Source organism: Brachypodium distachyon, chromosome 3 (assembly GCF_000005505.3).
Source record: "Brachypodium distachyon strain Bd21 chromosome 3, Brachypodium_distachyon_v3.0, whole genome shotgun sequence".
Taxonomy (NCBI): domain Eukaryota; kingdom Viridiplantae; phylum Streptophyta; class Magnoliopsida; order Poales; family Poaceae; genus Brachypodium; species Brachypodium distachyon.
In genome coordinates, this window is record NC_016133.3 from 18,256,727 (window position 1) to 18,284,201 (window position 27,475).

Here is a 27,475-nt window from a genome sequence, read left to right on the forward strand (position 1 = left end):
CACACGAAACAAGCTGAGTAGCTCACGCTGATTGAGTGATCTCACGCATGCTGATGCTTGCAGCAAATGCATGGCGCGCCAGGGCCACACGCCTGCTGCTGCTTGCATGCAGCCTGCTAGACTCTGCTACTCGCATACAAAGCATCGGGCGCCAGGGCCGCAGCGCGGCATTGCGCTCTACCGCGCGGCGTCGCGCCCTATTCCATCCCAAAAAAGAATTCATACACATGAACATTTTACTTATTGGCCATCAGGACAAAGTTTTTCTTATTATTTTCGAAAAGAAGCATCCCCTTCGGCCTCTGCAACGGGACCAAGTGCCGGCCTAATCCGCATGAGCTACCTTTTGTACGCTTTCTTGCCAAAATCCTCAGCAGAAAATGAATCGCCACAGCACAGTAGAAAGACACACACGAGAAACCAGAGCATCTCACATACGAGAAAGCAAAGCAATACCAACATAACTGCATAGCCTGACGAAACTATTAGCAAATACACACTGCAGTCCAGCGTGATTTTTTGTCCAGCAAAGAGCTTGAGGTGCCAACTAAGGTCAAAGATCGCACTCATATATCTACGATCAAACTGGCAACTTGGCGAGATAAAATGGTGAAGCTTATCAGTCGTCGAACAGGCTCAAGCCTAGTCCCTCAGCGTCAGATTCACCGTCGGATTCCTCTTTCTTCTCCTCCTCGGCGGCAGCCGCAGCACCACCAGACGGCGCGGCAGCAACCGGAGCAGCAACGGCAAACTTGCTGGGGTCCTGCAATTCAACAGCAACACAAATATGCATTACATACTAAAGACAAGCATCACCAAAAGTGGAATTGTTTTTACACCACTAGTATTCCATAATAGTAGAAAATGTAGTCTATGCATTCAGTATGGTATTACGAAATAGAGCAAGAGGTTTCACACATTTAAACTACAGTATCTCTTAGATTCGCATTGAGATCGGAACAAATAGTAACTTTCATGAAGAAGAGGTGGCATACATGATACAGTTTGAAAACCAGCAAGCATAACATTGTTATTAATTAGAAACAATGGTCACGCATTTGAGCAAACATATCAAACAAGGAAAACATTAACCAGAGATAGGAAGATTACCTTGAGATACTCCTTGATCTGATCAGCATGAGGGTACGAGTAATCTGTCTCCAAAGCAACAGCAAGCACGTTCTTGTACCCATTGAGGAACATGTGTGGAGCAGCAGCCATAGTTGGGTACGAGACGGCCAGGGACAGTGAGGCAACCATGGAAACACCAGACGCAAACCTCTCCATAAGGTCTTCCTCGGTGAGGTCAAGAACCTCAGGACTGAAGACGGACCCATCGTCGTAGACCTGGGTGATCACAAGTCCATACGAGAATGGCCGGATACCGAGCTTGGCAAGCAGGGCAGCCTCGGACGAGCCCACCTTGTCACCCTTCTTGATCAGGTCCACGTTTGCAATGATTTCCACAGTGCCCTTGTTGATCTTGGTGGGGATGTTAAGAACCTGAATGAAAAGAACAGCAGGCTTAGAAGTTGTGCTTAACCGTAAATTCACAGCGTGTTGTCACCAAATATCTTCACCTGGAAAAACGAAGTTTGGGTGGGATCCAGACCAGTATTTCCAGCGGGAACCACCACGTCGATTGGAGCAATCAGACCAACACGAGCAGGTGCTCCAACCTATTGCATAACAATAACAAGATCAGAATCACTGGCTCGCCGGGTGACAAAGATGATAAGATGGCTAAACGGAAATGTTCTAAAGTTAGCTGATCGATTGAAATATTCCCAGTAGTTCACACAAAACAGTTCTGTGGGGTACTTGAAAAATGAAACGCGAGCTAGGAGACTATGCACAGAGTACTACTCCAGGACGTTTTAATAGCAATGCAGCAGTGTTCGCCCCTTTCATAATGAAACCAAACCAAGCAACAATTTAAGGACTGTGGTAAAATCTTCTTGTATTATCAGGTACTACACAAGAAACAATATGTTTAACTACTAAAGCACCAGCAAAATTTTGCACCCTAGTGGCCCTCCGTTAATTAAAGCAAGATGCTAAACTAGTATAAAACTTGTCTTAAACAGAAGAATGATCGATCCATGCAGCATTGCAAAACAATAACCCTTGAGATCTCTAACCCCTTAAGGCCTTAAGCTTGTATTATCAAGGACAGAGAAAATTAATAAGCTGTTTTACGGAGTACTACTGCTGAAGCATCGGGGAATTCTTGCACCCTAGTGGTCCTCCCATAATTAAAGCTAGATGCCAAACTAGTATCAGAAACAGAGAATGATCGATCCCTGCAGCATTGCAGAACTATAACCTTGAGATCTCTAACCCCTTCCGTAATAACCACACTAGTGCAATGCAATTGAGAAGCTTTATTGAAGCAACGTTTAATTCATGCAAACTGATTTTCCTCCCATGATTGATCTAGATCTGGAACTGCCTCACATAATTACAGCAAGATCGATTGAGTTCATGCATGCTGTTGCAATTTTCACGGACTTACCTTACACAGCACAGGCCCAGTTATTACATCGATGCAACCCGCCCAATAGCATACTACAATCGATCTGATAAGTTCGCAGCAATCATGGAACAGTCACTCGCGCATAGAAACAAGGGCATCGTTGCAGTAGTTTATACCTTGTACTTGGCGACCTCCTCGCGCACCTCCTTGAGGTCACCCTTGGTGAAGATGAGACCGACGTTTCCCTTCGATTAGCACCACCAAAAGGACAAAGATTTCAGAACACGAATCCTCGACGCCAAGATCAGGCACACACACACACACGAACAGAGCAGAACGAAAAGAGGCAGATTTACAAGATCGACCGGGCCGTCGAGGAGGACTTACTTGGAGGAGGGGTACGAGTGCCTTGATGTTCTCGTTGCCCGTGTCCACGGCGTGGACGTTGATGCAGCGGCGGATGAGGGTGTTCTTCCCCATGAGCATGACGGACTCGCCGCGGATGCCCCTGCGGATGGCCGCGAGCTGGGTGGAGCCGACGTGGTTCGCCGACGCGACGAGCACCTTGGGGTACTCGTCGAGGAGCTGGCACAGTTTCTTGTCGTACGCGTGCTTCTTGTCGGTCTTCGACAGCTTCTTCTTGATGATCCCCATCTCGCTGCTAGCTAACCTTAGCCTAGATGGATCTGCCTGCGGTTGGGTGGCGAGACGAGGAGGAGGAAGATGAAGGGAAAAGAAGAGGACGTCTTGCGGCAGCAGCGCGGCGGAAGCAAGAAAGAGGGGCCGGCGTCTATATAGGAACATGGGGGTGGCGTGGGGCGTGCGTTACGGGGGTATTGTAGTCTTTCCCCGTTTTTCTGGATTCCTCGGATTCTCTGGGATGGGCATGGGCTGCAGATGTGTACAACGGCAAGAAATTAGGCCCAAACATTGAACTGGGCCCATTCTGTTCTATCAGTTAACCTACTCGTGTTCGGTCGGCCATTTTGGTCGAAATTGAAAATTCTGTGGCCCTCTCAAAAAAACGTGGAGAACAGGACCAAGGCGTTGAGTGAAAAATAACCATTGCAGATGTTCTAATTCACCAAAGGTCTGGTTGCATTATCTTCTTTGATCCTGACGGACACCAGATCTATGACTTCCCCCATTTTTACCATAAAAAAGTCCTTGCATTATTGGGTTTTTTTTTTCAACCGTTCGGACTTGATCTGTTGATTAAAAAGAATAGAGTTGTTCAGTTAATTTACGAAAACAGGACGAAAACCGTAACAAACATCCACGGCGCCGTCATGAAGCATGACCGCACCAACAACCACACTGGCCGACCTGGCCACCCACACTCGCACGCAGCCGAGCAGATAGCCGTCGAGATTACTCGCAGAAGTCATCGTCATCACGCAAACACTCCTCCTGAGCCGGCGACTCCGACTTCCCCCACCAACGCCCAAGAACGGGTCACTGCCACTGCACGCTCAAGCTCGCGTCAGCCCATGCCAAACAGTCGGCCACTCATGCCAACGACCAAGCGGCACCGATTCTGATGCCGAGCTTCGAAGGGATAGTATGCAAGGCTTGCGCCGAATAGGAACCCCGCAGATCGAACCGCCCATCACCAAGTCATGGTCATCATGCATCACTCCTCTGAGCTGGCGACTCCGACTTCCCAGCGACGAAGCAAAACAAACCTTGGAGGGCCATCGAACAATCTGGAAGGACCGACTACCAACAACCATCGCCGCAATCCAAACTCCACTCGACCGTCGTCGTTGCGACAAGAGATGCCAACAAACTCCACGCAGCCAGAGGCCCACAAACCACAGGTCCCAAGGTCGATGCCTCCTCCACAAGCGATGCCTCCAAGGAGGGAAGTGACGCATCCAGCGCCACCATCGTCCGATCCAAAATGGATCTAGGGATTCCCCCGGAGCTCGGCTAGCGAGGAGAAGGTAGGACCATGCCAAATCAAGCGATGCCTCCAAGGAGGTGAGCGACACCCACGGACGCCGCCAACGCAGGCTCCCACCACGGCCGGAGCTCGACTTTCCACCGAGGCCTGATCTACAAGCTCCTCGCACAAGTAGCCACACCCTGCAAAACCGCCGCCACACACACCCACGAAGGAGTGGCGTCAGAACCACGGCTGCAGAAGACCACCAAACCCGCAGAAGCAAACTTCAACGCGAGCCAAGCCAAGAACGCCACCGACCACCATCCACACGCGCCACCGCCACTGCGTCTGAGATCCTAGGCCTAGATCCGGCCGGATCTAGCCTGCGATGAAGCCTAGCCACAGGGGGGCACTGCGCCGCCCACCGCCATCCCGCCCGCTGCATCTCGGTGCCTGATGGAGCCGCGCCGCCGGGCTCTACTTGGAGACGCCCCCGGCCGGCCACCGCACCGCCCCGGCGTGCCCCGCTCGCCCCGCCGCCGCCCGCCCCGCGCCGCAAGCACCTGCCGGCGGCCCTTGACGTCGGCCCCGCGCCGCAAAAACCCGCGAGAAGGGGCGCCGCCGCCACCATCTGCTGTATGGGCTTAGCCCGACGGCCTCATCCGGCAGCGGCGAGGGGGAGAGGGCTGGGGGCAGTGGCGGCTAGGGTTTCGCCCGAGCCGCCCCCTGGAGCGACGCGGGCGTGGGGGAAAGAGGCTCTGGCGTGAGTACATCGGGAGGCTCTTTTAGACCTATGGAGTTTGCTTCAAAACATCTCTCCTCCAGATGTCTTGCTTTGACATCTTCGATAAAACCACCTCAGAGTTCATGCGGGTCTGGAGGCATGGAGTTATGTTGCATTATTTTTGTCTCTTCTCCTTATGCTTCGGTGAAGTAGTGTTCCTTCTCTACTTGCACCGGAGGTAGGACTGGCCTTATGGTCATTTCCACGCTATGAATGGTTCTTGCCCCTCTCGGCGGCTTCCCATGCGCTTATGGGACAAGTCGTCTTTGATCCGGAGACGGTGACTATGCATCCATCTCCGTTCAGCTGTCGCAGCCTCTCTCGGGGCATATGTGCTTGTCCTATCATGGGGTGCCTCGAGAATGTCGATGTTGAAGCTCATCGAAGATTATTTGCTTCGTTATATTCTCTTTTCCTCTGAGTTGATGTTTAGTCGGTTCCAGTGGATTCCCCGCTGGACGGTGGCAGGATCTCGTTGACATTGGTGTATGCCCTGGTCGGCACCTCCACGAGTTGGTTCCGACACGTGTTCTGGTTCAGGTTGGGAGCTGGACTTGACTGTAATTTGTTTTTTTTAATGTCCTCTTTGTATTTCGGGCTATAAAGTAAAGTAAAAAAGGGTGTGGCTATTTTCAGTCGCCTGTTTTAAGAAAAAAAATCTTAAATTTCAGTAGACGTATCAGAGCCGTTGGGTTAAAATCTGATGTTCATCGATCTCTTTTTAAAAACATGCGACTTCTCAATAGCAAATCCGAATATACTCCATAATTCCCTCTGTAATTCCTAGTGGAATCCTTCCCCCCGCGCGTATCATTGCTCGGCCGGCGCCTATGACTATAGATAGCCATTGGCGCGGGCCCGAAGGCCGGGTGGGCTCGGCCCTAGCGTGCTTGGGCCGGCACAGACTTGCCTGTGCGGCGCCTGTACTTCATTCTCAGGCTCTTAGGCCAGCTCGGCACGGCCTGTTTATTCTTTTAACTAGATGGTGCCCCGCACTTTGTTGTGGAAATTTTTAGTTATCCTAAAGAGTATTTAAAATTTAAAACATATAATAAAATTGTACATTCTTCGCTTAGTGGGGATAACTTGATGGAAGTAACATGCATGATGTGTAAAAGTATGAGTTTTTCAGGTGTGAACAAATTAATTATGTGATAATGTGGCATATTTGCATGTTTAGAAAAATCAAGTAGTGGATTTGCTTCCGCTTAGACATGGAACGTTCTTTTTCCATATTAGTCTTGCCGGGCCTCCGCCTCTTTCTTTCTTTTATCCTTTTTTTCTTCCTATCTTGCTTGCTGAGCCGAGCTAAACCCAATTAGCATTATTCTTTAGTTTTTTTTCTTCTTGTTGGGCTGGGCCCAGTTAGCGTTTTTCTTCTGTTTTTTCTTTTTTCTCTTTGCTGGGCTGAGACGGGCCCGAGCTATATTACAGGCCCCGTCGAGCTTAACGAGCCAGGGCCGGCCCGTACGTGCTCGGTTCTGCGCTGGGCCTGGAGGAGGAGTTTTGAGACAGCCCAGCCGAGCCGCTATATATGCGGGCTAGGCCCGTCGAGCCGGGCCGGCCTGTTGGCCATCAAGCTGTGACCACCTCGCTCAGCGGCATCGCTAAAAAAAAAAAAAAACCTCGCTCACCGGCAGTTGCGGCAACCCCATAGCCATAGGCCGCCATAGCTTCTGCAAAAACCCCAACTCAGCAATTCCAATCCCAAAGCCCTGCCCCTCAAATTATTTTCCCAAACACCCAAGGCACGAAACCCTAGGATCACGCAGCCAGCGGCGGCTATGGCGACCGACCCCGACATCGACATGGCCGACCTCGCCTCCCTCGACGTCCTCGCCTCGTCCTCCTCTTCCGCCGCCGCCGCCCCCGCCCCCTCCACCCGCTTCAGCCTCAAGGGCAAGAGCAAGGGCAAGCCGAAGCCGAAGCCGAAGCCCAAACCTGAACCGGAGCGGGTGCCGGAGCCCGAGTCCAAACCTCAGGATGAACCCCGCGGCACGGAGGCCGCGCCTCCGGAGGATGGCGTGGACGCGATGGAGACGGACGGGGTGGCTGCGAGCGTCGGCACGGATGGGATGAATCATGATGAGGACTTCTTGGTGAGGGAGATCGACGTGTATTTCACGCCCAAGCCCTTCGACGATGACACCATGGTAATTACTTGCGGAATCCATTCCTTCTCCTTGTGGCGTAGGGGAATTTTCTTCAACTTTTACTTAATACTCTGCCGTGGCTGTTAGTTTTGTACTTTAGTTGTCAGAATAATTCTAGTGGAATTGCTTTGGTCTTCTACGCCATTCAGGTTTCTGGTAGCACCCGCCCCTTTATTAAGCATTTCTATCATTTATTATGAAGTTTGAAGAGACATAGGAAAAGGAAAATGTCCACTTTTCTTGATAAAAAAAATCTCACACTTGAATCCCCTGAATAAGAATTTTTGGTCTACTTAATCCTGTTAGACCAGGATCAGCACTGACATGGCTGGGATTGCATGAGTAAATGATACTTAGGCTCAGTTTGTGCTTTCTGAACTGTTCTTTGCTACAGATAAACTTTTATCATCTTGCTTAAATACAGGCTGCTCTTTTAAGTATTATCTACGACCTCCGTTCCTAAACTCTTGTCTTGGTTTTAGTACTTCTCAACTTCATTTTTTTGTATGGAAACTTCACAGCTTTACATTATGCAATATCCACTGAGGCCATGCTGGCGTCCGTATGAGCTTAATGAAATATGTAAGGAGGTACAATCCCTGTCTCCTTTTTACAGTTAATTTCTATATTACTAAACATCATATATTATTTCATTAAATGGATTACGATTAAATCAGGTTCGCGTGAAGCCACGGTGTTCAAAAGTTGAAGTGGATTTGGATATTGATACAGACAGTGGTAATTATGACTCAGATGTCTCTTCATCTTCCAAACTAACAAAGCAGGTGGTCTTTCTTCTTAGTGTCACTGAATTTATTAGACTTACTTTTTGAAAGTACTCCCTCCGTCCCATAATAGGTGACTCAAATTTGGCCAAATATGGATGTATCTATACCCAAAAAGCGTCTAGATACATGTAATATTTCGTCACTTAATATGGGACGGAGGGAGTATTTATTAAGCTTCTCAATGTGATTTAAGTCATTTAACTATCCGTGATTCCTTTGTAGAGCTAAGTATTTCTGTGAAATTTATATGATCCATATATTTATATTTATTATTTTATTTATAAGCTTAATCTTGGGATGCTTACTTGATGGTCGCTGATTTTTTAGTGCGCCATAGTTTCGCCTTAATGCTGCTTCTTGTCAAGTTCCGTATATTACTGTTCTCCCACTGGATAATTTATTGTTTGGACTAACTTGAGCTAGTAGTGGAATAGGAAGATACTCGTATGTCGTACCTTTCTGTCATGTCCCATCTTGGATTTTGCTGTGCTAATATTCTGGATTGTATTAATATTATCACATAAGCTATTATATCTTTGTATGTTACTTTACCAGCTCTTATGTTGTTTCCTCATTAGGCAGTAATCCAGTTTTCATATAGACAGTTCTTCTCTTACCCATTTGGGATGTTCCCATGATTTCATTGATATCATTTGATAATTTATTCTCGCTCTTTGTTGTTACAGACATTATCATCATCGGAAGCGGCTGACGTGTCTGATTATGCAGTTGGGGTTCTTAGTGGCAACTTGGTAAGTACCAGGACCAATTCTATGCTTGTTAGGTGTATAGCTAATTAGCCACAAAAGCTGCCTATGAAGTTCTCCTTTGCCTCATTTTAGCTTAGGCCAACTGTAGCATGGACATTGAACCAAATCCTTAACCTGCAATTAGAGGCTTGTTATTATTTTTAGTTCCGGTGGTGTATTATATTGAGAGGTGCTTTGCTTGTGTATCTTCCTGTCCAAGAGAAGTGAAGTATTCATGAGCAAGCTTCTGAATTATGAAATTTTTGGTTACTTGTTACACCTTCATCTTAGAGTACTCTATAAGTCTATATCTTGAAATTACTATATTGAGACTGATGTACTTGTCAGTTAGGTAAGGCTAGTACTTGTTTCCTACATTTAAGTCATTTGGGCAGTTGCACCCAAAGTGGTGCTGAGTGTGCTATTTGTTTCCTCCCTAGTTAACTTCTTGTCTGAGTAGAAAGTAACTGTAAGTCTGTAACTCATACCCTACTCATATAAACAAAACTTGTACCTCCTGAAAGAACTTTGGGATGCTAGGCAAGTCTAGTGTGAGATGTTTATTTATATGATGTTATGGATCATAATCTCTTGCTTTGTTTTGAACATAATCAATCTCTCACTTGTTTTACAGGTTCATTTGAATCATATTGATGCAGTAATGCAACTGCGACCATCAATGTCACATCTAAATTCTGTTCAATCACATACTAAGCAGCCTGTACAACAGAGAGAAACAAATGGTACTCCAACGGTTACATCTATTAAGGTGCAGCACAAGTTCTCCATCAGCATTGTTACATTCTGTTGCTTATTTACTAGCACAGAAGGTTGATGAACCTCGAAATAACTCCACCGACTAGCTAATCAATGTTTCGGGGTTTCCTAATGAGTGTTAGTGACACTGAGCTGGCTTTGCCAACATCACAATCTCTGGTTCTTTTAAGTTTTATGTGGACTCCACTCCACATTCACAACAGCAGCAATAAGAATAGCAATCGAAGGCCGTTGACATGTGTTTTCTCATTGGAGTTTAGCCCATTCAAAAAGGTTGCATGTATTTATCTTTGCTGTCTGATGCTCTGATTAAGCATGTAAACAATCCTAAGAGTCTAATAGCCTGCAATTATGATAAAAATGCTCTGTTGTTATGGGTATCAGGTGTTCTTAATGCGTCTGCACATTTAATGTATGGATTTCTTAGTTTCCTAGTGGGGTTATTTTTAATAATGGCCTTGACCCATGTGTTTGGGGCTTTGGGCATCATATTCTTTGAATTGCACCTGCGTATTGATGTAGCAAAAGGACTGTAGTATTACTAATACCAGGTTGCCTGTTTTGCTGCTATCTCTGAAGTCTGAAAATCTAATCATAAACTATACCTTCTGCCTGCAGAGTAATGGGCTCTCAGATGGTTCCAAGGACTGTATTGAAGAATCTGAGGTCAGTAATGAGGATAATAATTTTTTACTTGTAAATTTCTTTGCCTCTGTTACATTCCAGGCTTTCTTTTGGCCCAGTGATATTCTATTTTATCTTTCTATTTTTGCGGGAAATATATTCTATTTTATCTTACTTGTGAAATTTAGATTTTGTAGTCTTGGTTCTTTTCAGTGTAAAACTTTGTGGAGTTTGCTTCCCTTACTTTCTGTTTTGACAATTTACTGGTTAATTTTAGATCCTATTCAGTAGGTTCCTCTGATTCTACTGGCTTCCAAGGCTGAACATTTTTCTGGGTGTAAACAGTATGCGGTCTTAGATACCCAAAGTAGACTAGAATGATTTGACCTGTGTTTGGTATATGAAGTGGATTCTGATAATCCTCTTGAGTGGAATGACTTAGAGATACTTCATCGTTCGGCCATACGCTTTTGTTAAAAACAGCACAAATGGGGTTCTCAACGAGTGTTAGACCAACGGTACATTTTGCAGTAGTGTCCAATGTCTTTTGGGATGTACCACCTCCATTCCTAAATATAAGAAATCTTATCTTTGTCCTAAGTCAAACTTCTTGAGGTTTGACCAAAGTTATAGAAAACTGTGTCAACATCTATGTCGGGGGGATGACCCCGGGTAGGGTCATGACGACACATTTTAGCCGAGATGACGAAGGCAAAGCCGGCACAGGCATGTATGCCGGCATCCTTAAGCCGAACTGATACTAAGCCGGCATACACGGCAAATCTATCTTGTCTTATGTGATTGTAGGATAAGGACGAGTACTCTGATGTCGGCCAGCGCCGAGATGTCTCAACGGTCTTATCCTCATTGCATGGCGCAAAGTAAAGCAGCGCTATCTTTATCACGGGAAAGCAGTCGCTGCTTACGTTGTGGTGCCAGGCGACTGCGCAAAGAAGCACCGAAAGAGAATCGATGACGGAAGCTGGCAGGAGGCTACAGTACTTGTTGCCAGACACCAGGAAAAGTAAAGCTGTCTTGTCCCCTACGGTGCCACCCGGAGGGAACCAAGGCGCGTGCCCGGCGGGGCCCTTAGAAGATAACGTTAGCCTTTGGTCCACATGTCAGTGTGACATGGGCGGTCCATAAATAGAACACTACCCTTCCCTGGAGAGGGATCCGCACACTTAGACATCTAGGGTTTTCCCCTTCTTCTTCTTCTTCCTCAAGAAAACTGCTCAAGGAGCACCATTGTAGATCTCGGTATCTTGGCTTATACAACAAAGCAGGAGTAGGAGTATTACCTTGGCAAGAGGGCTCCGAACCTGGGTAAATCTGTGTGTGAGCTTGTTTTTGTGCGTGGTTCTCATCGCGTCCTCCCTCCTTCGGTTCCTCCTTCGTCCATCGCCCTAACATAAGCCATCCTATGGCATCTGCCGTGACACCACCACGACAATCTAGAATATCAAATAAGTATACTCTGAAAATATATATCATGATGGATTTAATAAAACTAATTTGGAGTCGTCAATGTTGGTAGATTTTTCTATAAACTTGGTCAAAGTTTAAGAAGTTTGACTTAGGACAAAGTTAGGACTTCTTACATTTAGGAACAGAGGGAGTAATTATTAAGCCAATCTGCGGAACGAGAAACTAAATTTTGCACAGTTACTTTTCCACAACAGCTATAAACAAGCACATCACGAGAAACACCTCTTGGTGTGGTGTGGAGTTGTGGGTGCATGTTGTTGAGTTGAGCTGAGGAGTTGAGTCGACATGTTGCCCTCTATGGTGGCAACTGGGCGTTGGGCGTAATAATAATAAATAATATATAGTATGAACAGGAAATATGATAGTATACCTCATATGACAGCAAATTAGGAGATTTAGCAACATAAATAACAACTATCTTTAGCATAAGTTCACCACAAGGCACAAGTTTGAAATAACAATTTAACCAACAAAGTACCAACATAAATTAGGAGATATAGCACTAGGGGCAGAAAATTAACCAAGTCTCAACCACAGGGGGCATAAAAAGAGGGGAGAGCAGAACAAAGCAGCAAACAGAGCCAGCAGAGGGCATACGACAGCAGCATAGCAAAAGGGCCTGAGGTGTCAGACCGAACAGAGGGGCGGCGAGAGAGGGAGGAGCAGAGGGGGCGGCGAGATAGGGAAAAGGGGAGGGAGGCGGAGGAGAGAGAAGCAGAGGAAGCAGCTGGAGCAGAGGAAGATGCTTGGCGGTAGCGGCGACCTCTTCCACTCTCTTCCATCTCTCCTGCCCGGTTCTCTTCTGCAGTGGTCGATTTCCTCCCTCTCCTGCCCAATTCTCTTCTGCATTCTCTCTCCCTCCCACCCGATTTGCTTTACCTCTCACAGGCGCGTGCCAATCTCCCCGATTCCTGCCCCCCCCCCCCCCCCCCCCCCAAAAAAAACTCCCGCCAATTCACCCTGGGGCGAACAACACAAGCATCCCAGTCGGTGTACTTAGGCTGTGATGTCCCAGTGAACCAAGAATTGGCATGAACACGCCAATAATGCAGCCCAGTTAAGTACTTAGGGTTTATGTTGCTTATCCTGCTTCCTGTGGTTGTACCTTGTTACCTTGAGTTATCTGTCATACAGTATTATGGTAAGTTACCCTCCTAGGGGATGGCTAATGGCTTTGAAGGCTGAACAGAAGTGAGCTCGATTGGACTTCAATGTCAGTGATGTTTCTGAGTACCATGTATACCTTCAGCCAAAACTTGCCGATAGACGATTTGCTTACAGAAGATGTCTAATGACTGCCAAACCGTATTTTAGCCTGTCAGGAGGTATTTAGGCAGTTACTCACTTAATTTAGTTGTAGTATATTTTATGGCGAAAATATACATATACAAGTGTACATACGGACAGCACACACAATACAAGTAAAGCAGAAGTTCATCGTCTTCTTTTGTTCTTATTGTACAACATTCTGTTGTTTAGCTTCAGAAAAAATGATAATACTCTTTTTTCTTTGTCATCCAGCCGTGGATTTCTCTAGCTTATGAACCAGCTGGGAGTGATGCTGCAAGCAAGTACCTTGATGAGATGGTATCAAACGAGGGCAGCCCTATAGGTTTCAACATGAGCACGTAAGTCTTCTGACAGTTCTTGAAGAATACATATACTAGTGTTGAATATAAGGTATTTATTTGAGAACGACATTAGTTGCAAAACATATTTGTATTAGCACAGAAATGAGACAATGTGACCTGGTCTTGGCATGTGGCAGAAGAGTGCCAGAACATTTTTTGCTTTGGTAACAAATATCTTACGTGGGCCCTGTATGCTGAGGTACTGGGCATATAGCATAAAACAAAGGCATACAATATACTATTGTTTAGGTGCTGTAGTACATGCGGTTCTAGTTTTGAAGAACTGCTGTCAAAGTCTGGCCAGCATCAGTCATTTGTTCGAGGCTGCAAACTAAGCATGTGTACTGCAGTAATGCAGTATGGCAAAATTGTCTCTAGCACACCTTATTTTGTGCCAAGTGCAGTTTCAACATCCCTTTTCTCACTGCCTTGTGGGACCCAAACCTAAGTTTATTTCATTTTCCTTTCCTTCTCATGCTCCAATCCAATTTGAAGACGGAAAATTCTCAGGAAACTCATACTATCTCAGAAGTTATTTTGACCATCTAAATCAAACGTCAATCTGTAACCTAACTTAGGCCCTGTTTGTTTGGGCTTCTGCTTCAGCTTTTGGTGCTTCTAGCAATCTCAAAAGCACTTCTCCCGTTTACACATGAAGCTGAGAAGCACCTCCGGACGTGCTTTTGATGCTTCTAGCTGAGAAGATGAGAGCTAGATATTGGAGATGAGAGCTAGATATTGGAGACAATGCGGCTGAACAAGGTCAGATGAAGTGATTTGGGAGGAGTTCCTTTGTGGTAAACATGGGCGCTTGTCTCTGCAGCAACTGGACCAGATCCAGCACAGGGTCAGTGGTGCTGTCAGATCAGAGGTGGGAGGTAGGGGTGCAAGTGGGACGGGACTGCCGTTTGTCCTGCAGCCCGTCCCGCCGTGAAGAGCCCACTAATAACTTTGCGGGTTACCGGTTTTCCCGCACAGGCTTAACGGGAAGAAAAACGAGAAGTCTGGCGGGTACCTAGTTATCCCGCACGGGATCATATATTCGTATGCAACGGGTCGCGGTGGCAGCCGGCAGCGACGCGGACGACGTGCTGCAGGGCCGGTGCGGCGAGCGAGGCGGAGGCCAGCGGCAGCAGTCTGCAGAGCCACGCAGGTTCGAAAGCAATTAGCCAAACTGTCTATTGCGTCTGCTGCGGGTTCTTGCGGGATAAACGGGCCGAGACTGCCGTGCCCACTTTTCCCAGCGGGATCACGTCTCGCGGGACGCGGGCAACAATGAGCATCCTGCATATTGTTGCCAGTGCGAGGCGGACGGGACGAGCCCGTCCCAGTGGCACCCCTAGTGTGAGGGCCGCAAGGCTTAGTTCTCCGCACCAAGTACCACATCGTGCATCCTGCAATGGCTGGCAAGACCTCATGCAGCTCTTCGCTGTCAGACAGGACTAGGTGTGTCTTCCCCATGGCGGCCCTCGTCCAAGGCGTGGCAAAAGACTTCATACAAGCCCATGCTCTGAACACAGAGGGCACTATCCAATGCGTCCATGTCTGGGGACAGAAGTTGATTTTCTCAGAGATATTCTCATGTATGCTATACCTTGCAGAAACAATATATTAATGCTTAAAATTGTTCAGGCAAATGGGCATGATTTTGTATTGTATGAGCCTAAATCGTGTTTTACAGTTTCTCAGCCATTGGCAAAAAAAAAGGGCACCCCGGATCAAATTTTGCATTTATTATAAACTTATTTCTTTCGTTATCATTATCGTCAGTGCGCATGCTGTGGCATGTTGGTGCGGTGCTGTGAACATTAGTATTGCATATTTTTGTCAAATTTGCACAATAGTCGACATTTTCTTTTACAATGCGCGTTACTGGTGATATCTTTTCTTTAACAATTGTCAAATTTATTATTCAGATCCGATTATTGGATGTCATTGTGTCCTGGAGCACCGACAGGCCGCAAGAACATTAACAAATGCCAAGCAATAAGGTATAAGGTGCACATAGTTCCCTTTGGCAGTGCAAGTGATCTTGTCATTTATTACTTCCACATGTTTGCTTTATTTATTTTATTATGGAAATATTCCCCTTCTGGAGTGTTCCTTTTGTTTAATTTTATGAAAGGATAAACATTTTCCTTACATTTTGTTCTTCATTGAAATGACTATATTTTGCCCCTAGTAAATGCTCAGTCATGGATGAACATGGATTTGCCACAATAGCTAGAGTTTTGCCATGATTAGTGGGGATTTTGATTAAGAATACTAGTTGCGATTATTTGGAACTAGTCTATTTGGTACCCCAGGGACTGTTGAAACTCTTAATCATTTGTGGGAGGGAGAGTAAGTTTCGCCATTAATAGATTTTGCTGCCCTTGTATAGTCATGATCCATAAAGCAGTTACCACTTACAACTAAAGATATATTACAACCAGATATTGAGTCTATTTGATATATTTCATCCTTTCCCATAATTCAAGGTGAGACAATATCCTTTTATCACTAACTTAAAGTCCTAACTTGATATCTGATCTAATATTCCTTCCCACCTTGAGAGCAGCTCCAGCAGCTCCCTCAAATCCAACCCCTCATATATCCATATAGGGAGTGTTCTCCAAAAGATTACCCCCCTCCCTCATATCATTTCACCCTCCAACAACTCCCCCAGATTCCACCCATATATTCTACTCTCCAATCTATATTATTCTATATAACTAACAACCTATCTATCACTCAATTAAACATGCTAATGAAACTGACCCACATCTGAAACACCAATCAACATCATAATTTGTAGCAAGTAAGATAAGACCTGGTAAAAAATGATTAGCACCAAATAAGCTCAGCAACTTGGCAAGCTTAGTTTTAACTGAGATCTACAGTTAAAACCAACTCAGCAAGCTTACTTTAACCTGCATTGCATAACAGGGAGATGCTTGTACTGCCACTTGAAGACCGCCTGAAGAAATGGTTCACTGAGGTTAGATCTCTCCCTTTTCAATCGATGGATCCAGTTCTGAGATGAGATAAATGAAGAAAATGGCAAACAGCTAAGATTATTTCTTGACTATGGATTTTCATGATCACTTAATTGAAATAGGTATCGCAAGTGAGTCGATTTGATGCTCTAATGCATCTTGCTCCAACCTATTCGGAGGAAGACATTTTGAAAATTCTTCCAATGTATGCGGATTTGGTGCGTGGATTATGGGTCTGCAAAAGTTCTTTATTGTATGATGATGAACTTGGTTGCAAAAGGGATAAAATTGTTTTTGAATTTACAAAAAAGGAATCTGTACCCATGAAATACATAGACAGACTGATCAGAGATGACCGAACAAGGCACATGATATTGAATCCACTCTGTAAGAAAAGGGAAAAGCTTGAAGACTATAAATTTATAGCAGAAGCAGATTCATCCTTCATAAAACGTTATTCCCACATAGTCAATGAGCAAGAGATCGCCTGGTCAGTTCGTGGGACAACTATGTCTGACCTCCAAGAGACATGCAGCACTACTGAACAAAGGAAAACCAAGAATTCAACCAGGTCTAACATTATTGCAAAAGGGCGTGACCAAATTATTGGTAAGGCCAAGGATGTTCAAGGAAGTGAAAACCCTGTGAAGATCGTCTTGGATATTGTTTTCACTACCAACAAAGTTCGCAGGTAAAATTTCTTTTAGAGATTTGTTGGCTATCTTTGTTTGTTTTTCTCCTTTCTGGTTCACTTTTAAATTTACTATCTCATTTTCCATAGTTCATTTACGAGGAAATCGCATAGGAGGTCCATTAACTTGGCAGGTGGGAACAATTTAGTCCATCAACTTGTAAATCGTACATTGTCCCCGTAAACTTGGCAAGCGGGAACATATTTGGTCCGAATAACGTTACCGAGCTCTAATCTGCCACATAGCTGATGACGTGTCCATTAGCAAAGTTCGAGGGGGTGTTTCCAACAAAGTGGGGGCTGGGAGAGGCTGGGAAATTTGCACAAAACCCTGCACCTTTTGCCCCTCCCTTCTCACGGTCCTAGCGTAGTCAGGAGGGTCGTCATCGTGCTTCCATCTCTGACAAATGCCAGGGTCATGTCAACTGAATCGGGTGACAATTCCTGAGCTTCAACGGTGGCGTGTCGACTCAGCCTCTATTTTATCGCGTGAACAATGGTAGAGAAGGTAGGACTGGCAAATTATAATGAAATCCTTGTTGAGGGTTGTGTGCAATATGATCAGAGCTTAAGCCTGGTTGGACTGTGGGAAGGGATGGGCAAAGATCCAATTGGTTTTGTGCAAATGCCCGCCCTGGGCCCAGTTTGTAAATCCCCACTCCGAACTTTCCTAATGATCATGTCAACATCCACATGGAAAATTAGAGCTATCAAATTTGATTTGGACCAAATATGTTCCCACCTGCCAAGTTTAGGGGTACAAATGCATGATATACAAAGTTGATGAACTAACCTGTTCCATCAGCCAAGTTTATGGACCTCCAATGCAATTTCCTCTTCATTTATTCATATTGACATGATAGTTAAAGGAAATTGTGCAGCTATACTAGTAGTCTAGTTCTACTAGAACTGTCCTCTTCATACTGCAGATTATTTAATTTAATATCATACAAGCAACAGCAAGTGTAAATATGTATGCTGTCATCAAGAAAATGCAACCGTTGTCTATCCCTCAGTTGCCAATCTTATTTGGGTAACTAATGGTTTATGTGGAACACTTGAGCTCATGCATACTAATTTGCAATGAGTTATACCAATTTTAAGCAGGAGAGAAGGCTGTACCAGCTCTTTCCCTGATAATAACCCTTACAGTGAGGTTATCTATTTTTGTATACAGACTAGTATGATAAGATATCCTTGGGTGCTACACGCTAGAACATGTTGCACGCAGACATTCTGGCCTGAACATGCGAGGTCAGCTTTTTGCCAGAGAGCATACGATCAGAGCTCGCTGTCATATATGTAGAATTGTAGATCACATCTGCTGTTATATCTGTTGTTTTTTGTTGCTAGATTTTGTACCTCATCTACGTGTAACGTTCAATTATCTAAGTTTCCAAGAGATATAAGAAAATAGAAGTAGCTGAGCAAGTGTGCTCTCAATCCTAACTTCTGCATGGACTGTCAGCTTTTTGCCAGAGAGTAAACCAGCATCGTCAGAGCTGTCTTATTCTATAGGTAGATTACGTCTGCTGTTTTATACTTACATCTGTCGGTTGCTAGTGCTAGATTTAATACCTCATTTACATGTCACGATCAAGCATTTAAGTTCCCAATGCTCTGTGGAAAACATAAGATAAAAGTAGCTGAGCAAGTGTGTTCTCAATCTTCTGCATTGGTTATCTTATTTCCTTAGTATTTGATGTATGTGCTTTTCCCTAATAGAATGTTTGAACTCTTCAATGGCAATAATATCGGATGTGTTCACTGTAGCTTTGCAGCAGTCGTTAGAGATTTGAGGCACTTGGCAGCAAAATATGCCTCTGACAGGAAGGATGGAGCACGGTTCCAAACTCTGTCAAATGCTGCAAAAACTTGTGTTTCACTCTCTCCTAAAGAGCTTGATGCTTCAATACGTCTTGTTGCTGTTCTTGTTCATGATGTTTACATCCAAAAGACTGAGGACAAGGCTACTCTACGGTACTGCAAATATGAAAACTACACTGATACCATCTTGATAGTGACAGAGCTTCATACTAATTGGTTAACTTCCTGCAGAAATGTGCTCATTAAGCTCTTCCGTGATAGAGATCCCAATGGAACGGTAAACAAGCAGGAAATACTTGATTATGCTGGGAAGGTGCTAAAGAAAGAAATTAGTGAAAAAGAATATCATCAGGTGTGGTTTCAAATCAACTATTCATAAATTTGCACTGTATTGCATAATATTTCTTATTTCTACTTGAGAATGTTAGTTTCTGTATAAGCAACCTAAAAATATCTTAAAGCTCTCTCGTATTGTTTGATTGTTTTGTGCCAGAGACAAGAAATAGTGAAATAAATATGGAATTTGCTACTAATTGTATCACCACAGCATGATTATTATGCAGATTCATCTAGCCTGCACAACTGATCTGGTTGGAGTTAGGTGAGGTGTGCCAGTTGACAGTTGGTGAATGCTTGTGACTATAACTTGTAGAATAGGGTAGTACCTGCTCTAGGTGATGTCGACAAGGTGGGATAGCTGTAACCACTAAATAAGTATTAGCGACATAAAATTACATAGTTATCTAGGAGATTGCCAACTGTGAAAGTATTTAGCAGGTCTTCTGCTGGGTTTTAGAACTGAATTAGTTTGAAATTTTGAATCCAGGATTTAGAACTTGAGTACTCCCTCCGTTCCAAAATTTAGGGTGCATAACTTTTGTTGACTGTCAAAACTTTCTAATTTCTGACCAAGTTCATAGAAAATTATCAACATATACAGTTACAAACCAAGATAATATGAAAATATATTTCAGAATGGATCTAATGATCTTCATATGGCACCGTAGATGTTGGTATTTTTGTTACAAGGTTGGTCAAACTTTGGGAAGTTTGACAGTCAAAAAAAGTTTTATGCCCTACATTTTGAAAAGGGGGGAGTATCTGGCATGTTTTATACTTCCACCGATCCATAAAAATTGTCGCCCACTTAGTACAAAATTTGTACTAACTTAGTATAAAATGGCGACACTTTTTATGGATCGGAGGGAGTAATGTTTATGGGGGACTGCAAATGTATATTAAAAATAATCTTAGTCCTACTATTGTTTTATGTAACACAATAAACTGCAGTTTTATCAATAAAATACTTGGCAGTCAAAGAAAACCAAAATAATTGGTTGCAGATAACTCGATAGGTCATACCACTAAAGCTTGTTCATGTGCTTGTGAACCAAAACTGTAAGCCTGTTCGGCTGCTCCTCTCTACAAAATGATTCTAGTGCTTCCCTGAGAACTTCTCTCAGCCTATGCATAGTGACACTGGTACCTACTAATCGTACTATTTGTATGCTGTAGATGTGTAATTTCATATAGTCCTGGCCCAATAGTAATCCAAGGTCTTAATTGCAACTAGAGGTGCAACATGGTGACCCTCAAGGTACCCTTTGACCCTCCTTAGTTCAAACAAATGAACTAGTTTTTCAAAAAGTTGTGTCATTTTAAAACTTTAGTTCATTTGGTTGAACTAAGGAGGGTCAAAGGGTACCCTGAGGGTCACAAAGTTGCAGCTCTAATTGCAACAGTACGAAGAATAGATTTCTCTGTTGAATTTCCTTGTTTGGCTGAAATTTTACCAATGTCTAGGTTTTCTGCAGCAATGTGAAATATATAGGATCAAGGGTAATTTTATGAAAGTAATGGGCTTTACTGTACGGAACCTGGATTCCAAATCTTTGTTAGATGGCATATTCCTGTCTAAGGATGGTACCAATGTTTATCGGGAACAAACTGGAAATTAACCTACTGAATTCTGGATTTAAATTTTATGAAAACTTCCAACATAATCGATTAATTTTCTTGAGCAATATTTTTTGTTGTTTACTTGAAATTAAAGGCCTCACCTGCTAACCCCCAAGTCTTTTCTGCAAATACCGTTTCATGCTATGCTTAACTAATGGAGAGAAATCAGGGAGGACCGGCATGTTTTTTGTGGAGGTCATACAGCCAAGTGTAGTGCTCGTGGTGGATATATACAGTAGTTTTTTTTTTTACAATCCACTGTAGTCACAGGTTACATGGACCAAACCACAGGGAGTATGGGTCTAGTTTGAGGTGTTCTCTATAGCAGTTTGGAATATCTGGAAGATTAGAAATAAGCTCATGTTTTAGAGGGAACAAGCTCCTTTACCAGGGTTGGCTGGCAAAGTTCAAATCTGATTTAGTTCTTCTTGGCTGTAGGGTGCCTCAATCCCTATCTCCTTCCCTTTCTGTTTTGATAGGTCTTTTCTGAATAACAGGGGAATACCCCTGATTGTACATTTGCAAATTTGTAAATTTATATAGTTAATAGAGTGAAATGCAGCCGAGGTCCCTATTCTTTCGCGAAGGTGTCAAGTAGGTTCCGAATCTTTGAAAATGCACATTTGGGTCCTCATTGTTTGTTAAGTGGTTCATCCCAGGTCCCTCGGTTGTATGCGCAGTTCTAGCCGCATGACGTGGCTGGCACGTAGGATTTGGGCCCACAAGTTAGGCGACGACGTGGCGTTGCCATCTTACAGAAAACCCCCCGCGTGTAAGTCTCTTGCATTTCGCGGTCCAGCCATCCGTTCTCCAGTTCCATCTCGGCGGCCGTGAACTCTGCCGCCAGCCCCCTCCGCCGTCTAGCCGTTGCCTCGTTGAACGCCAGTGAGGAGAAGGAGAGAGGGCCGCGAAATGAGAGGAGAATAGGTGGGGTTCTGTGAGATTGCAATGCCACATCCTCGCCTGACGTGTGGGCCCAAAGCCTAGGTGGCAGCCACGTCATGCAGCCGGAGCTGCGCATACAGCCGAGGGACCTGGGATGAACCACTTATCAACAATCAGGACCTAAACGTGCATTTTGAAAGATTAGGGACCTACTTGACACCTTTGTGAAAGAATAGGGACCTACTTGACACCTTTGTGAAAGAATAGGGACCTCCGGTACATTTTACTCTAGTTAATATATACTCCCTCTGATCTTAAATTCTTGACTCAAATTTGCTCAAATATGGAGGTATCTATACTTAAAAAGCGTCTAGATACATGTAATATTTCGACAACAATCTAGGATCGGAGGGAGTACGGAAGTAGGAGCCTCTCCTACTGTTTTCAGTCAAAAAAAAGTATGGGTCTAGTTATCCAGCATTTTTCATCTTCACTCTGGCTGCCCTTTGCATGTCCGTAGTTTCAGACATGTGAATCAGTGTTTTTATTTTTGCGGTTGACATCTTATTGCTATATCTAGGCTGTGAGTGAGATCTGCATCTCAACTGAAGAAGGGCAGTTGGTATTGAAGAATGGTGATACCTGAATTTGTCATGATGATGAACCTTGTATATGTCCAAAGACGTTTCCTGTTTCTTGAAATAGCAGGTATGCTTTACTGTGCTTTTATGTTGGATTTCTGTGGAAGGTTAACGATGCGTCAATTGGAAGCTAATTATCTTTGTAAAATTGATGTGCATCAGCAAGTTTTTCGTATTACCGATACTAATTTACCAAAGATGCTAACTTCTCCATTGATTATTTCCAACAGAACTGGCGTTGGATTTGTGAATGGTGATCTCAAACAGTAGTCTCTAACACTGGCCTCAACATTCAGCCGTCAGCATGTTACGCATTGGTTCATTCAGCTTGCGCTCAGTATAGCTTGGATATTATGCTTCCCATTGGTTCATTCAGCTTGCGCTCAAGATTTGTTGTTGCTGGTTGAGTATTCTATTGTGCCAAATCTTGATATTTATGAACACATAGTGATCAAAGTAGATGCCGCATTGATGAAATTTGGGTCTAGCTGTCCACAACCTCGGGAGTCATTGCACAGTTTTCACTCACGACGACCAGATGAATGGTTCGGGTTTGTGTGCGAGGTTATTTCTTTGCAGCTTGATGCATTCTTTGTCATCGTGGGCTGTGAGGCAATTTTTTTTTTTTTTGACACGGCCGAACGGCAAACAGGCATGGCAAAGCGAGCAAACAAGGCCAGACTACGTTCAGTTGCACACTTCTATAAATTAAAACTGCGAATGACAGACGAAACAAATAAAAAATGCATCAGGTTTAAGCTAAGCCAACTTCAAATTGAGATAAGTCAATATTACAAACCTAAACTAACCATAGAGTTTAAATTACCTTCTCAACTCTAATACCGGTTAGGACACAACCTCCAACTATTTGTACTGTTTAAATTATCCCCCTCACCTAGTCAAAAGATAGTTTTTACGCATGTGACAAGTTTTGACCGAATTGACTGGCACGTTTTTTTCCTTAGCAATACTGAGTTGAAATGTGCTAACACAACATTTGTGAATTTCTGTAATGTTTTAAAAAAAATTAGAAACTTTATTTTTTTAATTTAAAATTTTCTATTTGATCGTTGCCTAATGAAGCTCAAATTTTAACAGTACATTGAGAACACGATTTTTTGTTTTCTCTTTCTTCAGAATTTTGTGGACTAAAAAATATGTTAGTGATTCGGTCAAAATCTGCCACGTATGCATAAATCAGTTTTTGACTGAGTCGGAGAGGTAATTTAAACGGTATGAATAGTTCAAGCTGAGTTCTAACGAGTTTCGGAGGGGAGGTGTAATTTAAACTCCGTGTTTAACTTATGGTTGTGATCTGGATTTATCTTTTTGAAATCCAAACAACCAGGGGCGGTGTTTCAGTTCGAGAATAAGAAGCTTAGTGTGATCCTCACTTCCAAAAATCACGGATTCCAGATTATTCCTTTAAAGCTTGTAACAAAAAAACTTGAAACATGTGGCTCAAATCAATGCAAACTTCCAGTCCCACAAAATCAGACAGCCCAAATCCACAAAATATCACTTGTGTTGTGCTTGTCAGCTTGTTCTAATATACTTCAAATCCCACAAATTGACATCCCAAATCCACAAAATATCACTTGTGTTGTGCTTGTCACCTTGACATCGTTCAGCTTGTTCTACTAATATTTTTGGTTGTTGTTGAAGGAAGCAGGTTCAGATCCATTGGCCCAATTCAGAAAGGAACTGCTAGATGAGTAACTACCTTTCTTCTATCCAGGGGGTTTCCCTCCTTCTCGAAAACAATTTACCTTTGTACAAGCATCATTTTTTCTTTTAACAAGTATCATTGTTGTAACATTCACATCACCTGTACAGTAAAACTAACAATATCAGCACACTTTGCTTTTTGAAAAGCACGCCAATAAAATCAAAACACTACTTGTGTTTTCTATGTAAACATCATCTTCGCCGAGAGAAGGCGACGGTGACAAAGAAAACATAACAAATCAGCAATCTTTAGTGAACCCATCAATCTCCAAAACCAATTAAATGGCATAGCAATCTTTAGTCAACCCATCAATCTCCAAAACCAATTAAATGGCATCTAGGCCTTCACTGGTCTCACGGTATGTACATCATCGCCTGTTAAGATAATTCAAAAGAAACTCTTACCCAATATAGCAGAAAAATGAGATTGACACCGGAAAGAAAAGAAAAAGGAGGAACAAAAAAACTCTTTATTGAATTACGTTTTGCTCGTTGACGCAATCCATGATGGTTTGCAGTAGCAAACAAGCACGCATTTCACGCTGAGATTTTCAGGAAGAATGAAAAGGAGAAAAAAAATTACAGCGCCTCACACATTGGCAAATATATGCGCCTCTTACAAGCAACATCGATGAATTTGGACAATAACTGTTCTCGAGTGTTTCTTCCTGAACAAATGGTTAAAGTAAAGGCTGTAAAGTGTTTATTCCAAATGCATGCTCCATTACAGTGCCTCAATATTCAGTGACAAATTCCAGTGCCACTTGTGAATTCACTTGGTCAAATTACTCTGAACGTGTCTTCTTCAGCATTGTCTCAGCGGGACAAATTGCTCTTATTACATTCGACGGACTAAAAAGTGAAGGGAGCAAAACAAAATTGGGAGGGAATTAAACTTGAAAACCTCTAGAAGAGCACCAGATTAAAACTAATCCATCAAAACTTTTGTGAGCACCATGGCTAGGACCAAAATCAGGGAGCACCTAAGGAGCAAGGGCTTCTTAGCAAGGAGAGCAGAGGAGACGAGTAGGGCACATACCTCAATGAAATGGTTCATCAGGAGCTCACTCTGCGGCAGCAGACCCACCACACCCTTGGAGGAAGAAGAAGAAGAACTCCCTTCCTCTCTGCTAGCCACTCTATTCTTGCCTCCTTGAACATTCTGTTGGTCCCTGTTGTCATTCATGTCGTCGAGCTTCCCGCAGATCTCACCCAGCAACCGCGCCTGGGCTTCCCCTCGGGACACGGTGGCTTCCCTCATCCTGCTCAGCTCCGTCGCGAGTTTCTCAACACCGCATTTGATCTGCCCAATCTCAGCTCCGAGCTCAGCAACGGCGGCGTGATCTCCATTCTTGCCGCGGCGCGTGGTGGAGACCATGGCGTCGTCTTCTTCCTCGGAGATTATCTCCGGGGAAGACCTCCTGCTGGATCTCGTCGGAGGAGGAGGGACGTGCCAGGCGACGCTCTCCGGCGCTTCGAACTTCTCGTAGACATTTCCTCGAACAGGGATCGAGATACCCAAACATTGCGCGGAGTAGCAGCTCTGCGCTCGCCGAAGACGGTGGTGGGACTGGGACGCCGACCGCTGCAGCTGCCTCGGCGGCGGCGCCTGGAGATCCGGGCCGCAGAGCTCCTCGAGCCGCGCCGCGGGCAGAGTGGCGTTCTTGGCCAGCCGCCTCAGCCAGGGGAGGCCGTCGTCGCCATTGCCGCCATTGACGGCCGTGAGGCGGTTCTTGAGGGAGGCGATGTCCATCTCCTGGCTGAAGACGACGGCCTTGAGGAACGCCAGGGAGTCCTCGTCGTGGAGGATCCGCTCCTCCGCCACGCGCCGGAACTGATCCGCCTCCATCCGCTCCGCCGCCTTCTCCGCCTGCAGCCGCAGGATCATGGCCAGCGCCTCATCGGCGCCTGACGACGCCGCCTGCCGCTCCTCCTCCAGCTCCGCCTTCAGCGCCTCCACCGCCTGCCTCTGCTGCCGCAGCGCCTCCCGCAGCGCCGCCACCTCGCCTTCGTCTTCTTCAACTCCGGCCATTAAGATCCAAATCAAACGATTACCTACAACGCGGAATTGTACTATTGTTCCTTCAGGGTTGAGATATCTCTGAACCTGAGCAAATCTACAAGCAAAGCAACGAACAGAGTGCGGTTTAATTTGGGCATCTCTGGAAGGAAATTAACTACCTATTCTGTAGAGAACCGAAAAAAGGAAAGTGATTATGTTAGTATTTGAAACAGGGGAAAAGAGATTTGCAAATATCGGCTACTGGCAAATCTTGATCTTTGTTGGGAACGCGTCATCATCACCAAGAAAAAGACAGGGAAAATGGAATTTGACAAGTCATCGCCTTGAAAGTGAAAGGAGAGAAAACAGCAGTACTATGAAGGATCAAGAACACACTACCTGCTTGCTTGTGAAAGGGATCTTCATGGAGCCAGATTTGTGGAAGAAAATAAACAAATGAAGGATCAAGAACGCCCAATTTCTCAGAGAAGAGTACCGTAAAGCCTCGATAATTGGCAGCTTTACCCGTAAGGAAAGCTCTGGCGTAGATTTAAGCCTTGCATTAGTACAGCTATCATTGTCAAGAGGGAAGCTGTAGAGTCAAAGACTGGCCTCCGTCCATTGGCTAATTTATGTTGTTCGTGCATCAAACCTTTTCTTTTCTTCCCAGTTTTATTCTTCCTTTATCGAAATCAAATTTCAATTAATTCTTCCCATCATCAGCCGACCTCAAGACAAAAAAATGAGGAGGATCCCAGTCAAACTTGAAAGGTAGGCCCCTGTTACGCGGCATGGCCCACGAGTCAGCTTCGTTTCTTGTGATGGGCTTCGTTTCCAGGGTACGTAGAGTCGCAATTTTTTAGACGACCGTCACGATGAAGACGCGGGCGGGACTGGGCGGTGGAGGCGCCGACAGCCGGCGACGAGTCAGTCAGGAAAAGCCACGTGGTGGCACATATCTCCTTTTCCATTGGCTCGATGCATCGTGGAAAATGACGGGGGCATCACCATTTCTTTATTTTTGTCGAACTTTTAGATCGTTCATTTCTTTGTGGGGATCACGTTGGTGTCATTAGTTGATATATTTTTTAGATAATTATACGAAATCATCGCACTATAGCACCTTACTCTATTTAAGCATGATCTTTTGAGTTTTCTTTAACACGGAATCGCAACTTCAGGATTAATCATCAACAAGCCCATATGTATATTACTCGTCGAAATATTACATGTATCTAGATGCATTTTAAACATAAATACATCCATATTTGAGTAAATTTGAGACAAGCAATATGTGTCGGAGGGAGTACATTACTCAAGCTCTTTTGATGCGTTTTTTGACTGGCCTAACCCGTTTATCAGATTGACTAGGCAAAACAAAAGGCCACACAACCATGACGACGTGG

General features: G+C 44.4%; 3 protein-coding genes across 9 annotated transcripts; 1 reads left to right on the forward strand and 2 right to left on the reverse strand.

Annotated features, from left to right (window-relative positions):
* Window positions 1-252: 252 nt before the first annotated feature.
* LOC100835745 (60S acidic ribosomal protein P0) lies at window positions 253-3,237 on the reverse strand. The gene is made up of 5 exons (XM_003573584.4): window positions 2,864-3,237; window positions 2,653-2,721; window positions 1,581-1,679; window positions 1,111-1,503; window positions 253-763 (listed from the first exon to the last, which is right to left on the reverse strand). The coding sequence occupies exons 1-5, from the start codon at window positions 3,128-3,130 to the stop codon at window positions 620-622; spliced, it is 972 nt and encodes a 323-aa protein (XP_003573632.1). The 5' UTR covers window positions 3,131-3,237; the 3' UTR covers window positions 253-619.
* A 3,548-nt stretch (window positions 3,238-6,785) lies between these two features.
* On the forward strand, window positions 6,786-22,917 carry LOC100836051. Of its 3 annotated transcripts, none has more exons than XM_010236227.3 (14): window positions 6,788-7,301; window positions 7,823-7,891; window positions 7,979-8,086; window positions 8,776-8,841; window positions 9,473-9,607; window positions 10,234-10,281; window positions 13,249-13,355; window positions 15,275-15,349; window positions 16,287-16,338; window positions 16,459-17,027; window positions 18,801-19,007; window positions 19,086-19,206; window positions 20,370-20,451; window positions 22,279-22,406. In XM_010236227.3, exons 1-13 carry the CDS (start codon window positions 6,933-6,935, stop codon window positions 20,385-20,387), a joined length of 1,944 nt encoding a protein of 647 aa, XP_010234529.1. In that variant the 5' UTR covers window positions 6,788-6,932; the 3' UTR covers window positions 20,388-20,451; window positions 22,279-22,406. The 3 variants fall into 3 exon arrangements, with proteins under 3 accessions (XP_024317195.1, XP_010234529.1, XP_003573633.1); XM_003573585.4 differs by lacking the exon at window positions 20,370-20,451 and adding an exon at window positions 22,570-22,917 and having other exon boundaries at window positions 6,789-7,301; XM_024461427.1 differs by lacking the exons at window positions 19,086-19,206; window positions 20,370-20,451; window positions 22,279-22,406 and adding an exon at window positions 18,205-18,281 and having other exon boundaries at window positions 6,786-7,301; window positions 18,801-18,938.
* Window positions 22,918-23,701: 784 nt separating this feature from the next.
* On the reverse strand, window positions 23,702-26,730 carry LOC100834209. Of its 5 annotated transcripts, none has more exons than XM_003571548.4 (2): window positions 25,107-26,431; window positions 23,702-24,167 (listed from the first exon to the last, which is right to left on the reverse strand). In XM_003571548.4, the coding sequence occupies exons 1-2, from the start codon at window positions 26,097-26,099 to the stop codon at window positions 24,159-24,161; spliced, it is 1,002 nt and encodes a 333-aa protein (XP_003571596.1). In that variant the 5' UTR covers window positions 26,100-26,431; the 3' UTR covers window positions 23,702-24,158. The 5 variants fall into 5 exon arrangements, with proteins under 5 accessions (XP_003571596.1, XP_010234531.1, XP_014755545.1 ...); XM_010236229.3 differs by lacking the exon at window positions 23,702-24,167 and adding an exon at window positions 24,175-24,442 and having other exon boundaries at window positions 25,107-26,430; XM_014900059.2 differs by lacking the exon at window positions 23,702-24,167 and adding an exon at window positions 26,469-26,730 and having other exon boundaries at window positions 24,629-26,122.
* Between the last annotated feature and the right edge of the window lie 745 nt (window positions 26,731-27,475).